Source organism: Hetaerina americana, unplaced genomic scaffold (assembly GCF_022747635.1).
Source record: "Hetaerina americana unplaced genomic scaffold, ioHetAmer1.1.p SCAF_2, whole genome shotgun sequence".
Taxonomy (NCBI): domain Eukaryota; kingdom Metazoa; phylum Arthropoda; class Insecta; order Odonata; family Calopterygidae; genus Hetaerina; species Hetaerina americana.
The window spans coordinates 51,661,975-51,678,895 of NW_027286763.1; the positions used below are offsets into that span (position 1 = coordinate 51,661,975).

General features: G+C 34.3%; 1 protein-coding gene across 2 annotated transcripts; it reads right to left on the reverse strand.

The window, feature by feature from the left end:
* Nucleotides 1–3,289: 3,289 nt before the first annotated feature.
* LOC139687643 (uncharacterized) lies at nucleotides 3,290–16,536 on the reverse strand. Of its 2 annotated transcripts, XM_071584883.1 has the most exons (7): nucleotides 16,441–16,536; nucleotides 15,807–15,931; nucleotides 15,360–15,679; nucleotides 15,000–15,146; nucleotides 14,605–14,766; nucleotides 6,393–6,619; nucleotides 3,290–4,694 (listed from the first exon to the last, which is right to left on the reverse strand). In XM_071584883.1, the coding sequence occupies exons 2-7, from the start codon at nucleotides 15,925–15,927 to the stop codon at nucleotides 4,616–4,618; spliced, it is 1,056 nt and encodes a 351-aa protein (XP_071440984.1). In that variant the 5' UTR covers nucleotides 15,928–15,931; nucleotides 16,441–16,536; the 3' UTR covers nucleotides 3,290–4,615. The 2 variants fall into 2 exon arrangements, with proteins under 2 accessions (XP_071440984.1, XP_071440983.1); XM_071584882.1 differs by lacking the exon at nucleotides 16,441–16,536 and having other exon boundaries at nucleotides 15,807–16,204.
* Nucleotides 16,537–16,921: the final 385 nt, after the last annotated feature.

Sequence of the window (16,921 nt, forward strand, 5' to 3'; positions counted from 1 at the left end):
CCTTTCCCTCCAATCTATTCCTATTTTCTTCAATATACTCATTAGCTTTTCCCAATTCACTCTATCAAATGCTTTTTGGAAATCTATGAAACAGGCAAATATCTCCTGATTGTATTCTATACACCTTTAGATTAGTGATCTCATTACTGCAATGGCATCATGAGTACCTCTCCCCTTCCTAAAACCAAACTGATCATAATCATTTGCCCTACTCTCTCTCCTTTTGTTGATGATCCTGAGAACAACTTTAGCTGCATGTGATATCAAACTTATTGTTCTGTAGTCCTCACATGATGTATCCTTTACAATTTTTTTTAAACATTTTTAGAATAGGATCTAACACATCTCACAGTCTTCCGGCTAGATTCCTTCATCATAGATTCTACAAATCAGTCCGTATTGACTCTTCCTCCCAAATATTTTGCAGAACTACTAAAATGTCTAAATATTTTAGTAGTTCTGCAGGAATGTTGTCTACCCCCACGGCCTTATTTAATTTCATCTCCCAAGTGCCCTTTCTGTCTCATCAAGGATACCTGGACCTAAGCTATCTTCATCTACGTCATGTTCTTTTTCTATGTCAACGCTTGTTGGCCTGGATTCTTTAACATACACTTCTATATATTCCTTCCATCTCTCTTGGATCTTTTCTACTTCAACCACTATCTCACCTGACTTATCTCCAACTCTAAATGCAGATCTTCCCTTCTTACTTCCCAGTGTTTCCACATTCGTGTATAGCTCACCTATGTCACCCTTCCTCTGCAAACTTTGCATATCCTCACACTACATCTTCCACCATACTTCTTTAGCTTTATTTGTAATGCATATCAATATATTATTTGACTTTGTGTACTTCCTTCTTCCAAAATCAGTGGTTACATTCTTCCATTTCCTTCTCTCATCTATCTTTCTTATCATCTCATCCATGATTTCCTTGTCTTTTTCCCATTAACATTGCCAAGTTTGGCATGATTAATGTTAAAGATCAATTATCAAGGCATTTCAATGATCTCCCCCTTGATGCCAAATAAACAACTAGTCTCATCAATATCAATAAGAAATCAGTAAAAATATTTCAATTATCTACATATTTAAGCACTTTGTGTTCAATTCAAGCAAATTTTGCCCACATTACCTAAAACCATCATGATTTGAGCATCCTTATTTTTAACCTGACTTGCTGTGTTTGAAAGTATTAAGATGATTCCTGTGATAACTCTTTTGGTGATATCTCACTCTGTGATGTACTAGGAACAAAACTTTCTTGCTTGTTACCATTCTATCCACTCCTACCACATTGACAATTTCCTGTATAAAAATCAGAACAGCTCTTAACAGACACAAGTTTATCGAAGCATTGCCTTCAATAAATAGATAATACAAAGGGTAGATTAACATTCTGTCTTGGCCCTAACTGCCCAGTTCTGAAGATTAAGCAAGCCAATGTCCTATTATTAAGGCTACAAAGCTTACTAAGGCCATTAATGTAGCATTGCACCAAAAAAATCAATGAGGTACTCCCTACCACTCAATGGGCAAGACAAACTTTTTAATAACTAGAACCATCACCTAGGAATTATAATGGTGTAGCACTAGAACAATAAGCATGTCCAGGAGTAGCAGTGATAATAAATGAAAAGTAAAATAAAATCATACACAGGAGTCAAAAAAAAGCACTAATTTTAAATAGAAAGAGGATATCTAACCATTATTTGCGTGAACTCTGAAGAAGCAGGATGAATCCAAGGAAATGAGCCCATAATTGTAGGAGATATGAACAGAAGCACTGGGAATTGATAACGGTTGATGAAATAGTGGAAAGATATGGTTTTGACCACAATCTATGCAAAACATACAATCCTTAAGTGACTGAATACTTAAACAATATGTAATAACACATGCCACAAAAAAATTAATTCCCAAAAACTTAGATAGCTAGAGGCCAATGATAATAGGCCAATAGAAGACCATTTCCTATTAAATCAAAAAGAAAAGTCAAATTCACAAAGAAATTTTCCTTAAATGAGCTAGAGAAATTTATTTACACCATTTCTTCCCATAAGCAAATATTAGCATATTTAAAAGCACATTGGAGTAAAAATCAATAAAAAATAATGGATAAAAAATAGCATTGGAAAGTTCATTTACTTAGCAATAAATAGATGTATTTATAGCACAGAGGACTACAAATATACAATAATGAAATTCATAGTTGTTCAAATGTTGACTATAAAATATTACCAAAAATATAACTGCTAAAATTCCTAGGACCCAAAATATGTACCAAAATTCAAAGAAAAAAACTTAAGATACTGGAAAGGGGAAACGAAAAGCAACCAAATAATAAAGCAACAAAACATCTACAAATAACATGAAGCAACTATATAAATATTAACTAAGGAGTTGGGTAAAGCTCTATTCACAATTGCTGCTATCGCATTAAATGAAAAATACAAAAAACTTAAGAGATGGCAGCATACACATAAATGGATATACTAAAATATAACACTTCGAACCTCAAAAAACAATTTTTTAAACCCTTAAATAGTTGTCAGAGAGGGAGGACAATACCCAAAGAATAAGGTAACTAAAATGCATAATATTAATACATACTTAAGAAATAAAAAAAACGAAATATAAAAATAATAACACAAAAATTAGCTAAGATAAGAGGAGAAATTACATAAGAAGAACAAGTAGGATTCAGAAGACATTTCCAAAAGACATCTTAGTAATATAAATATATATGCATTAATAACATCTTTACAATAAGAGAATTACTGGAAACATGTAGAAAACATAATATATAAAACCAATTAGTTTGTTAATTACAAAAAACATTTTGATGGAGTGAATTAAAAACAACTACGTAAGTACTACAAAAAATAAGAAATACCACATTTAATGCCAGTCATTATAAGCATTAGAAGTGAAAATACTGCAAATAAACAACAGAACGTGCAAAGTGTCAGAAAATATACAACGACATAAGAAGTATTACAAATAGCTGATATGAGAAAACCAAAGAATACAGAAATAAATGGAAAGAATAATTGGGACAGATGGAACAAACAAAGAATACTGTATATAATGTTCTAGTGTTAAATAGATGAAATAGTATGGCCAATTGCAACATGAAGAGAACCTTAAGTTAATTTCAATTAGCACAACATAGTACTTGAAAGGATAAAAGTTGCAATAATAAGATTTGCAGAAACAGGCAGCTGTTAATTGAAACAACTTTCTTTCATTGTGCATGCATTTATTCATCTTGAAACCAGTACGATAAATGATATGATAGCATCTGCGCCAAAATATTAATGTAATAGTAACATTTAAAATAAAGTTATGTTATTATGAGTGGGCTGATCTTAATTCATCTAACTGCAGCATTGTTAATTTCAAATGATGGAGTCAATAAATTGAATTATTTAAAATTACCATTTTATCTGAGTAAGTAACAAAGCGATTGGTTCACTGCACAATGGTAACCTTCAATTAGGCATGATATTTTTTATAATAGATTTTTATTATTTTAATGACCATTGTACTACATATACATGGCAGAGGGTACACTATGTATATACATACATACATACATACACACAAGTGTACGGCCCACCAATCAGATCACTGCAACAGTGATCGCAAATTTTTCACAATGTCTCTTTCAAGACTGGATGAAGGGTAAATGAAACTATCAAATTTGTATGATTTTTGTGTGGATGATATTAAACTGTGTATGATGAAAAATTATACTGACCCCTGAAAAGACTAAGTCAAGCACCAATGTAATACCACTGTTAGGTCAAACTAACAATATATATTTCAATGACCCAGCTGAGGTAGTTTTTCCAAGACCAAGTAATCAGTGACATATCTATTAAAGAATGCAATTGATTACACAGTATACTGTAGAGCTACAATATTTTAGCAATTAGATCATTAGGTAATTGACTTGAGACCATTAACCTTACTCTTAAACTTAATTGCCATATTGGAATATCAGTTAATAAACTTTGTCAAAGAATACACTATTACTAAAATTTGGAGATTTTGAAAATTAGAATCAATGTTTTATTCTACATATAAAAAATACAAAATCAAGACTACAAAACAAAACTTTTAAAATGCCATTATGGATAGCATGGCGCAATTTACATAAACATACCATTTCAGAAGTTTAAGATTTTCTATACTTTCTCAACTAGCAATCAATTTAACTTATAATTAATGGTATCATACAACTACATATGTTTGCACAGAATCAGGTTGATATCAATAATTATTGGTATTTAACTATACCACATCAGTCAAATCAATATTTAACTCAATATCAAAATTAAAATCACTATTATAACTTATGTAAAACCTGATAAATCACATAATGAAATTATCAGTGATAAAATCAAAATATAATGCTAATGCAATTAAAAAGTCAAGTATTACAAATTAAAATGTTAACATCAGATGAAATGACTTTATAGGCACTTGTTCAATTCATAATAGCCACATAATGTGAGGTTTGAAAAAATATTCAGGTGAACTCCATGGATATGTATATCCAGAAGGAGCATTACATTATATACGAAGGACAACTGGTGCTTAGTTGTTACAGCTTTTTCCGAATAGCACTCAGTTGCTTCATGCACATCTGCATATCTTCACAGTCAGCGACACAACTTTCCATTCTGAAAGTGTAAAAAATACATGACAGTTTCAAGTTCACAAAAGAGCATGGACTTTTTCCTCTGAATATTACATTGTATTCATTCACATACTTGAGTAAAAAATGTCCAATCAGCCAAAGTTGGAGGTAATTATATTACTTCATGACCCAGTATCTTAATTTTCTACATTTATTGACATACATGGTGTATCCGACTTTTATTATCAATTTTATGATTTATGAGCTGATTCAAAACATTTTCATTCAACAAGACGTATTCTAGTATAATGTTTGATCTATGCATGATTTGAATGACTATTCATCTGAGGTAATTTGCAGAACAGGGCATGTTCTTCCCCATTAACCTTCATTCCTTTCAGGCGTATTCCAAGTTCTTTTCTCTTCCAAATATGTTCAATAGTGCTCATGAGAGGTTGCTTCCTCGTCAAACTCCTTCACTTCTAGTAATTCACATATAGCAAATAACTCCGGTAAAAGTTGTCAAAGCATTTCCTGAAGTTTCTTGGAATCCTTCACTATTTTCTTATGTTTTATTAGCAACATGGTGACTTTTATACCATATAAGTAATTATTTGATTACTTTTTCATCATTGTAATCTATACTAAGTTTTTCCAGCCATTTGAACATCTTGTTTCATCCATTATTGCCAAAGACTTGAATTGCCAAAAGTCCATGAATACTACTTCACAATGGCTTAAATGGAACAAATAATGGCTTGGAAATATATTTCATCAGGATCCTTGGAGTATGGCCTACTTCATTCCTCTGTTGTTCCAAATCCAAATTGTTTTTTCAAAAATTTTTCTCCAACAATTATCTGATTTGTTATTTCTGATGCATATTATGACCTGAACCCAAGCTATGTGATTTTTTGGGAGCCAGATCTTACTGGAAAACCGTAACCAGCACAGGGAAAGGAACTGGCCCCCCTACCCTGACGTGTGAATTTCACACGCCATCGGGCTTAGTACTGGTTGAACTCTACCATCACCTACCAAACCGACCTTCGGGTTGATTATTGTGTTTATGGTTTTTTTTTAATATGACCCGACTCAATTTGACACTTGGCTGTTTTCCCATCACTTGCTTTTCGTTTTCTTTAAGATTACAATCACTATGCTCTTCTCAAAGTCCTTTTGCCACTTCCACTTTTGCAGCTATTTTGACTCTGCTGATCAGGATTTCCTTGGTTTTACCGCAAAGCAAGCTCACCGAATTTGTCTGATTAAGGTACCATATTTTTATTTCGGTAGGAGATGCTGTCCACATATTTGAAACTGGAAATAAGATTAACTTCCCTAAAAATGGTATGTGTCTGACTTTCCATACAATGTAAGAAGCAATTTAATCTTGATTCATTTTATGAGGGTAAATACAGAAGCCGTAATAGCAGCAATTTAGGATCTATCCTGGGCGACAGAGGTTTAAATCTAATATTTCAAATAGTAAAAAAAATTAAATAAATATATTACCAACAAAGCCTTAAAAGTACTAACCTGTAATACAGAAGTATGATTATCATTATATAAATGAACCAGATATCTCACATTTATATGCATGTTTATAATAATAATGGGCTGTAGCCACATTTCAGGAAGATTTTGGATACTATTATAAGTAAGCTAATTAATTTAAAAACAAACGACAAATTTTAAAGATTAGATATATACATATGTAATTTTTAAGTGTAAAACATACTTTTCAGCAATTTCATCACATATTTCAGGCGACCAGTTGCCTCTCTTCAAGGCAGTCATACACTGTGTTGCAAGTGACTTGAAGCACTGACGTCTGGCAGCATTATGCGGAGGATTGTCCCAGAGTGGAGTGGCACGAACGTAAGACCATGCTAGAAAAACATACTCCAACACAGAGTCCCAATGCTGGCTGTCCACCAGTTGCCTACCTTGCTCAATCACGCATTTCTAGAAAAAAATGGCAGAATTAGATGACAAATATTTTCAAGTGTACCGTTAAGATGGAGAAAAAATGACCAAATTTGGCATATGCATATCTGAAAAACCATAAGCAAAGATTGTCTACTTTGCAAAACAAAATTGTTGACCATCATTTTTATATGCAGTAGAAACATGATATAATGAGTACAGCACATAACAAGAACCAAGTAAATATGAGCAATAGCCTTATTATTTTTAGTCCAACGATTTATGAATAAAATAAATCAGTAATAGCAATGCATTAGCATGGCAGCCACAGTGGTCATTCAATATTGCAGGTGTTTCAATCTCTATGTAAACATGATTAACAAAAAATTGCATCTCTATTTTATGACCAGAGTCAAATATGTAATTTCAACCATCTCGAGTGGCCCACCATAATCACCACGTTCATAATTTCTGGGGAAAGGTACACTTAATTGCATGCTTGTTTTCTATGTGGCAGCAATTCAGTATCACAGTATTCAAATTAAAATTCCAAGTGTCACAAAATATTTGAATTTTTTAATACATTTTATAAAAGAAATCAGAAGCTGTAAAAGGTACGAAGAATCATAGAAAAACCATTTAACATGTGAGTAATAAGTGGGTATGTAATTAATGCCAAAAGAAATAAAACAGTGATGGACAAAATGATGACACCCTAACTTGGATCAGAGAAAAATGTTGTTTGATTGCCAAAGGTTGATCTCAATTCATAGAAGATATTTTAATAAATAACCTCAATACTAACAGAGACAGACTATTGCAATTTTCCACCTAATATTAAGTGGGAAATTGCAACAGTCTTCGTAACTTTTATTTTGGAACTGCCCCCCCAAATCACACCTGAATCTCTAATTTATAATCTCAATACTGTTTACATAAGAGAAATGAAACAAAACTGTTCCACAACCTCTTTCTAGACAAAACACTCACTGGACAATGGGGCCCCAAAAGGTGGTGAATGCAGAGGTATAACTCTGATGTTCGAAAATAAATCAATCCATTTTTAGATTATTATATACCTCTCCACTCAAAGAATATGGACTGCATGTCAGAAGTAATGATTTATTTCAGTTTCTACCAAAAAGTTTCAGGTTTTTAGCAGGCTAATGGATTTTGTAAATGCTAAAATTCACCCACCAACATGATAAGTTTTGCTACAATATACAAATATCTGAAAAAGTAAAAATATACCTTTATCTTTAGACAAAAACTTACATGAAACAGGCCTTTAACAAACCAATGTAAGTTGTAATTGTCTAATATTCAGCTGAATGCATCATTTACTGAAATAAATCATTAAACTAGTGGAAACTTGCACTTATTTCATTTCTCAATACATTATATTTCTACCAAATCGCACCCACAACTGCAAAATTTTGTCAATAATTTCTTAGGAGCAAATATAAACTTAATAAACAAACCCTATATTATTATGAAGTTTCTTGCTAGGGCCATTTGCCCCACAGCATAAAGCAGGCATGCTTTTCAATATGACTATTATTGCAGCTAATTTGCAAGTAAAGACACTTAAACAGGTTTTCAGCAACATCATACAAAAATTCCAGCACATTTCCAGGTTTTCCGGATTCACGTTCACACTGTGTATACTGTTCAGAGGTTGTATGTCATCTCCAGGCAGCACAGAACAATCTGCCATGAGTTTAATTTGGTTTAAAACATGATTAGGGTCAGCGCATGTGCTTAACAGATATTAACACAGTGACAGTGATTATTTGGTAAAAATGGTTAATGTTCATCATAATATAATTAAATGAAAAACTATTATACATCACATCATAATCATAGAACAATTAAATAATGTGAAAATTAATTAGCATGTTTGATTTTATCACTGAAAGATAAACGTTTCAGAGAATTACTCTTCTCATCAAACAGTAGCCCCTTCTGCTTAGTACTTTATCAATAAAAATTGGCAATTTTCCACAAAATAAACAATATTTTGTGGAAAATTGCAAATTTTTGTTAATCATGATATCCCACCATATCACGCCTAAAACGTCTCTTTTTATGCTTATTATTTGCTAGTCAAATTAATTCACAGTCAAAACATCAGGATTTGATGTTTTGTTTTTTATTCCTCCCTAAGAACTATGAGGGTTGTTCAATACAGAACAGTCATAAATGTTTTCCACATAATTTACTGTGAAAAATGTTGATGCCATAAAGCTAGCTTAAGGCACAATGTACAAAGTCTGCACAAAAAAATGAGACTGGCCTCTCTACACGCGAACTGCTTGACAGATCACAATCAGGTAGGTGTCACCCTAGTGGCATCCGTGAGAAGTAACACACCACCTTGCTCGTGACATTATTTTGCCTAGTCTCCCCACCACAGCGATTCTTGCCCAAGCTTACACACCTTTGCCATGCAAATTCAGGTGTCTGTGAGAATGAAAGTGTTAGAGAAGCAGCACATGTGCATTGGATTTTGTTTTAAACTCAAGAAAAGTGAAACTGAAACTTATGCAAGGATTCAAGAGTCATTCGGCAATGAATCTATGAGTTAGGCATAGAGTTTTCGATGGTACAACCACATCCATTCTGGACAAACCTCGACCGATGAAGAACCAAGAAGTGGACGAGCATCAATGTCAACAAACAACACCCACGTCAACAGTATGAACAATTTAGTTCGAGCAAGCCGTAGGTTAACTCAGGGAGATTGCCAATAAAGTTGACATTAGTGTTGAATTGTATTTCAACATTTTGATAGATATTTTGGGCATGCAGCGCATTGTGTCCAAATTTTTACTGCGAGTGTTAATGGATGAACAAAGTCAAAAAAGTCTTGATATCAGCCCGGAACTGCTCAATCATTCAAGCAATGACCCTAACTTATTAAAAACAATTATCACAGGTAATGCAACCTGGTTATGATATAGAAACCGAAGTCCAGTCTTCACAGTGGAAGGAGCCATCCCCATGACCCAAAAAATCTCGCAGCTTCAAAAACATGTTTGATGCTACCAACTCAACAAAAGCATTACAGTAAGAGAGCTGTACAAAAATTCACGTTCACAATTAACTAATTGAACTCAATATAATAAATATGTCATCATTATGGCTCACATGAATGTACACTTTATGTGAACACGATAATGGAAGGTATCAAGAGTAACATTTTAAAAATAAAGAATATAAGAACAAAGTTACTGTGGTATTGTTAAAAACCATTCTACTGGAATCTCTTAGGCAGCCAAATTTCTACTCAGTAGAAGAAGAATTAGACAATATACACTTCAATGAGAGCATTTTTCGAACCAGTTCCCCTAAGACTGCCTGTATATTCTACATGAACAACAATAAAAAAGTTCTTACACAATGAACTCTTAACTGAAATGTAGTAGTCATTCCACATGAGAAGTGTTACGAGTATTCATTCCACATGAGAAGTATGAGAGTGTTATGATAGAATGTTTCTTTGCCAGTCAATGGGTGTGCCAAGAGTTTGAAATATGAACTGGAGAACTGCAACCAGCTAAGACATCAATGAAAGTGCATACATCTGGATGGGCAAGGATGGCACTGGTCAATTTTATGGACTGACAGACACAAACTTCAGTATTCTTGTTTTAAGTTATAGGTGCCAAAGTTGGTCAAGTGACAAGTAACTTCATTGGCACTCAGCGGAGATGACATCACTTACCAAGCCCACATTTAACTCTTATTGCACAAGGCACTGTTGATATGGTTAAGGAATGTTTGAATGAACCTAAAGACTCAATTAAGTGCCACTGTGAGAATTTTCCTTCTTTTTGCCAGCCCTGGTAGTAGCGAGGTAACATCCTTGACTGCCAACCTAGAGGTCGCAGATTCTATTGCGGCCAAGGTGGTTTTTTCTCTAATTGGACTTGGGTGTTTATATTGTTTCTATTGCTATATGTCTATATCATTTTTTTAAAGTCTGATTTTTATGTGAATGTGCTGTTTTCGGATTAGTGCAACATAAATAAATTTTGGAAAATACTTGGTATAAATAATGGAAAATGCTGAGCTTTAAATAAATGTAAGTGATAATGCTTAGGGTACATAGACGTGAAATATTTAGAGAGATCTCTGTGAACAAGTTCTGATAAATCCCATTCATTTCCCATCTACCCTGAATAAACCAGCTATCCCTAGTCAAGATCAGTGTCGTCAACAATCCACTGAGTATTATGTTATACTTGGGATATTTTATTGGATAAAACACCAAAATCTATAAGCATTTGCCACAGGCCTGCATCATGTACATGAAATATTTTGTGATTTTCTATAAAGGGCAGTCGTTTTCTTTGGTAAAATATTTACCTAATACTCGTGTCTACCATTCTCATTTAGTAAACCTGGCGGTTCATCTGATTTGATGATAAGCAGTACTAAAGCATTTTGTGAATTCAATTCATCCTGAACTTATCATATTGAGGCCAAGTGTTGAAGGCTGTAAATCCAACAATTCAGTACTCATTCAGTTTTTACATCCTGGAATCTTCTTATTTAAACTGCTACTTTGTTATTGCAATTAATTAAGTCCTTGAGTAATCATTACCCAATTGCACATGTTTGTATTGCGTGCATTACTCTATAAATCAATATTATTAAAAAAATTTAGAACAGTTAAAACTTTATCCAAAAAACTGCATAGTTTCAGGCAAGATATGATGGAATTCAAACAGAATAATGAACAAATGATATCACTTTTCCACTATATATTGATTTACTACACAACCTGTTTCAATGCACCATATCATCTTCAGGTGATGAAGTAGTACTTTGAAACTAGTCATATAATAAATCAATATTCAGAGGAAAAGTGTTATCATTTGTTCATTATTTTCCCCTACTATTCTTTATATATTCATCAACTTATATTATCTGATTGGCCCTGGTGGATGCTATGGATGTTCGATGAACAACAAAAATCAAATTTTATCATAAACTATGTAAAAACAAAATTTACAGTTCCCCATTGAATGGCCAAAGGCTTTGACATGATAGAAGGGTTTGAATGCTTTCATGACCCCAAGAGATGCGCCAGAGAAAGTAATGATAATTGAATGCCTTAGTACCACCTATATCATACAGATCAAAAGGTTGTTTGATGAAAGGTAGTCCATGCAACATATGTTCCTAAAGAGGGTGGCTGCAAAGGCAACTGACCTCAGTGGCATGGCCATTTAAAGTGACAGGGTCACATTGAAAACATAACCTAGTAAGGCAAGAGGAATCCAACTCAATTATTTATCCCATGTGATTATGATAATGGAGGTTTAAGATGGGTTTAGAAGTTTAGCAGTATTTTGCGACTTTAAATACATTTCCACAAGTGTTTTCATACCCTACCACAGATAATTGGATGGCTTGGATGGCATGCAAAAGATCATCATATTAGGGATTGACTGTTGGCATGAAGGGTCTTTAACGTGTGTCCCAGAGACTTAAACCACTTGGTCTAATGTGTTTACCGCCTGCCACATGTCGACAGGGAAAAGAGCACCATGGTAAGGATATTGAGGTCGCCCATTCCAACCTCTGCCAAGGCACAACATCGCTTCACTTCAGATGTTTAAGGCTACTAGTGAGCATGCTTACGAAATCTTGATTTTCATGGAAATTTACAAATAAATGGCTAGCAGCCGTGTGGAGATTGTAAAACAAACCAACATTAGTCATCCAACAATAGTTATTGACTGCAGGCGTTAGATAACAAAGATGGGTATTTAGATAGATCTCATTTTTATTCTCAGCAAGTAATATTATTTCTTGATTCTGAAAGTTTAAATGAACATCTAAAGATTATCAAATAGTTATACCATTCTGACTAGAAATTCTATTGCAATAATAAGTTACTGATGAAACCTCCTCTAGAGGAAAATGAAACAAAAAACTGAAATAATAGTGAAATACTGTTTCACCAATGTGGTACCCTGAACAAGAGAGCCAACAGTGGCAAGACTGGTATCATATTCACTGCAGTAAAAAAATGCATCATTCTCAACGCCCAACAGGAAGCTTAAACATGCACAAGAAAATCAATTGTTGAGAAATGGATGGTCAATGAACAAAATGAAACACTTACTCTATTACAGATATGTGAATACCAAGTCAAAATGAACACAACATAAAACTATTTGAACATGAAAATATTTAGAGAATTAACTGTTCACACCCTTATTTTCATGTGAAATCTGAACTACTGCATTGACTTTTGTAATCTCAGTGCAGTGCCTCTTAGTGGAGGATCTAGTAGGACCACGCTTGTGAAGAAGAAGAGAGATATCAAAGCATGAATCTTTATGTCTTTACTCTTCTACAGTTATGAGACATGGAAGATAGGCACAGCAATTCAGAAATTATGAGATTATAATAAATGGAAATGGGGCTCTAATGAAGAATGATTAAAATAAAACTCATACAAAAGGTGAATTCCAAATGATGAAGCATTATGATGAGTGGATGAATAGAAAAGCTGAAGGAAGACAAAAAACTAAACATAATTTGACACATCCTCGGGCATGACGATTTACCAAATATCACAGCCAAATGAGACACAGAGGAAGATTAAGAGATGGCCAAGGATAAACAGAGGAAGCAGGTCATCCAGACAAAGAGTACAAAGAACTATGAAGGAATGAAAACATCTACAGGTTGAAGTAGAGCTCAGAGGGACACTGGAAACTAATTTTCAGATCGATAATTCATATTCAATTTAAAAAAAAACATTTAAAACAATTAGGTTTGAAACATTAAACCTTGAATAATTTTCAGCAGCATGCAGATTATTCCATGAAAATCTAATCACCTCAGTTACTACAATGCCTCAGAGAATCAGCATTGAATTTCTAATCCAATTACTTTCATTCTAGATAAGTGTACATAATAGCATGTACATAATTAAAACACCAGCTGTATTAGAGATGAGCAAAATATGTGTGTTGCATTTATTATGCATCCACAAAATGCCTAGCAGGTATGACGAACAAGAGTATACTAAAACTAGTTGTTTTTAATTCTTTCCATGATAGGTGATTATCTTCACAAGTCAAACAACCTGGTTTACCTACTTCACGTAGATCTCATAAGAATGTTTAAAATACTAAAGTTAAAATTCAGTACTCATTATTATAATTATTGGTTTCCTACCAGTTACGGTAGGTTTATGTGTGACTAATCAATAATAAACCCTATTGCATTTGTAAAAGGAACAGTGGTGTGTTTTGAATTTACAGGAACTACATTTTTCAGTTAGTTCTTTCAATTGTTTTTCCTGCACTCTTGATTGCTATCAATATTTCCCCAACCTGGCAACTGAAATTTAAATGCAGCAGCTGTGCATACAGCCACTGGTAGACTGGTACATACTTTTCCATGAAACATTTTTTGTGTTGGTGGGTTTAGCTACCAGTTACCCTTGGGGATATCACATGTACCAGCTATTGGAGACGAAATAACAGACCAAATAAAATATTAATTTTATCAGCCTTTTTAATGGCTTTATTTTTAATTTTATCACTTATGCTGTGCCATAGCGAACAAACTAGAATCATTTTGTGTATATATTTTGACCCATATCCCATAATCACTCTTAACCATAAAGGTTATGTTTTAACATATATATTTATTAAGTGAGCTAGCCTTAGGAACTTGAGCCAATTAATTGCTTAGGCCAGGACTAAACATATCTATAAAATCTCAGAGGTACAGGACAAGTAAGTTCTGCATGAGACTTTGTTACACTTAATCTGTTCACTTGTTCAGTAATGAAGGAAGTACAGTAAGTTTGTCTTCTGATTCTAAGCTCATGGCAATTTTGTCACAAGTGAAGCAGAGATTTTCAATAATACTAATTATTAAACTACTAACACTAACAATATATCAATAAATATCACTTGTGAGGCATTAAAAGGACATATTTTTGTCCAGTTATAACATGTCACGGTTACATGTAAAATAAGGACACTTACCTTGAAGGCTAAAACATGAGTTGCAGCTCTACTATAAGCAGGAGAATCTGTCTTAGACGTGAGCCTGGAGTTAGGCAAGGACTTGAAAATATTCTTCTTCAGGTAGTTCAATCTCTCTTCCAATGGTGCAATATCTGGAGCAGGCAATGACTCTTTAATTTCCTGCAAAACAAAATGTCACAAATGGTCAAAGCTCAAATACAATCAAAAAACTATACTTTTGACAAGAATAGTTCTTGTGCATGTATTAAAACATGAATCACATAAAAACTGGTGAATTTATAGGAACCCATTCAAAAATTAACTTTAGTTTTATGAAGTCATCTCAAATGCGTTTAAACGCGGTAATTACTAATGACAGCCATCAGATTAGGAATAAAAGGCGCAATACTTACTCCTTCCAAACCTGGATGCTTTTCGGCAATGGAATGAATTACTTCAATGAGTTGATCTTGCGATAGTCCCTTAAGCGCAGCTTGAAGGGGCCCCGTGAAGTTAGAAAAGGCCTTATCTTGACGAGTTTTCTTTGGTGTTGGGGATCCCTGAAAAATTGATACAATGGTAATTTATTTTGATAGAGAAAAGCACTGGCATGATGAGATTAGGTAAAAACATATCCTACACAATATAAGCCACCAAAATACGTTACTATAACAAATAAGCCGGGAAAATAATGAACCATTCATTCTTTTCAACATAGACTCAGGTCCTTTAAGGGTCTTTGCATTGCAAATGATAGGGATGGCAGTACCTACCTTCTTGCTTTTTTCTGGTGTAGGGAACAGTTCTTTGGGGTCGTTTAAAAGGAGCCGCTTCCGAGGAGTACTCCTCAGGACAATCCCGTTGGCTCCTATTTTACAATTCGGACTGCCATGCTTTACTGGAGTCCTTTCTTTATATCCTGAGTCACGTTTACGATCCGTCTCGTCCGGGCTCCAAGTTACGGGGACTCTTCGCCTCCCTCGTTGCTGAATTATCATTTCGTCAGGAGAAGGAGATGGGGACAAATAAGAGGCCGGCAAGTTATGAATGATGGTTGTTGGCACATCTTGAATGTTATCTCTTGGATTGGTGGCTAAGAAAGACCAAGGTGAGAATACGATTAAAACCTACCAAGTAACATCCGCTGTAAAAAAAACACTCAAAATTTCGGCTAAATGTTCGGTATAAGCATAGTATAATGCCTCTACACAGAAACTAACCTGTAAGAATTGGAAGTCGACTATCTTCAGAAGAGAAAACCCAAGATATTTCAGCAAGAGCACTCCTTGTAGATCGACGCCCAATAACCCCAGTCCCTTGGTTATTAGGAGGAGTATTCATTATCCTACAAATACATCACTAACAATGAACCAAAATTGATGCAAGGTTTTCAAAAAACAAAGCAATGATCTTGACCGTGACGAAGCCGCGAATAGACGCGCCAAAGTTGCAATTGTGTAATATTAAAGTAGTTACATTTATATACCCAGGATTATCAAATATTATTCACAATTATAGTAAAAATAAATAATTTGATGCAACATAGAACTGAAATTCCATTCCCGCGAGAAGACGGTGGAAGCGCATCAACTTCCGGTTGATAACGTAGGTACCAAGCGGGAACTTTTACAATTTTTGCAAAGTCTGCGTATGATGCTAGGCTTCGATTTAAGATATAACTACTGCCAGTATCAAACCACACTGATAAAATATTGATAACACATAACCATGCACACTGGAACTAACTAATCTTCTCTCCCCGAGTTGGCGCTCAGGCAGACCGGCTATAGTACACGTCACATATCATATTCTTGGGTAAATTAGGGAGTATTATTGACTGGTTCGTAGACTTACTGTGTCAGAAGACTCTTATAGAATCTCAGGCCTCATGTAACACAAATTCAACAAACCACAGGCTTCATAAATAACTCCGTACATTCGAGATCTCTGCCACTAGCCAGAACCGATACCCACGCGAAGAATTTCGCGGGATTTTACCAACCAGAAGCGTGATTGGCCCCAGCTGTAGATACCGTCGCCAATGATTATGTAGGGGATGAAAGTAGATTGCTCAACAATGACAAAACATAAAATACCCATTTCAACACGAGAGTTACTAGGAGTTCATTGATCCTATGGAGAATGAAAATATCATTCCCGTGTCATGTTCTCTTTTCGCTTAAAACATTGGTTTATCCGTGATAGTGGCGTTAAACAAATACCATACAGGTTTCTACCGTATTATTGCTTGAACATTTCTCTTCGAGTCACGATTTCGCATACAAGAAGTGCACACTAATTCGATTGATTTAAGATATTTTTAAAACCATGATAA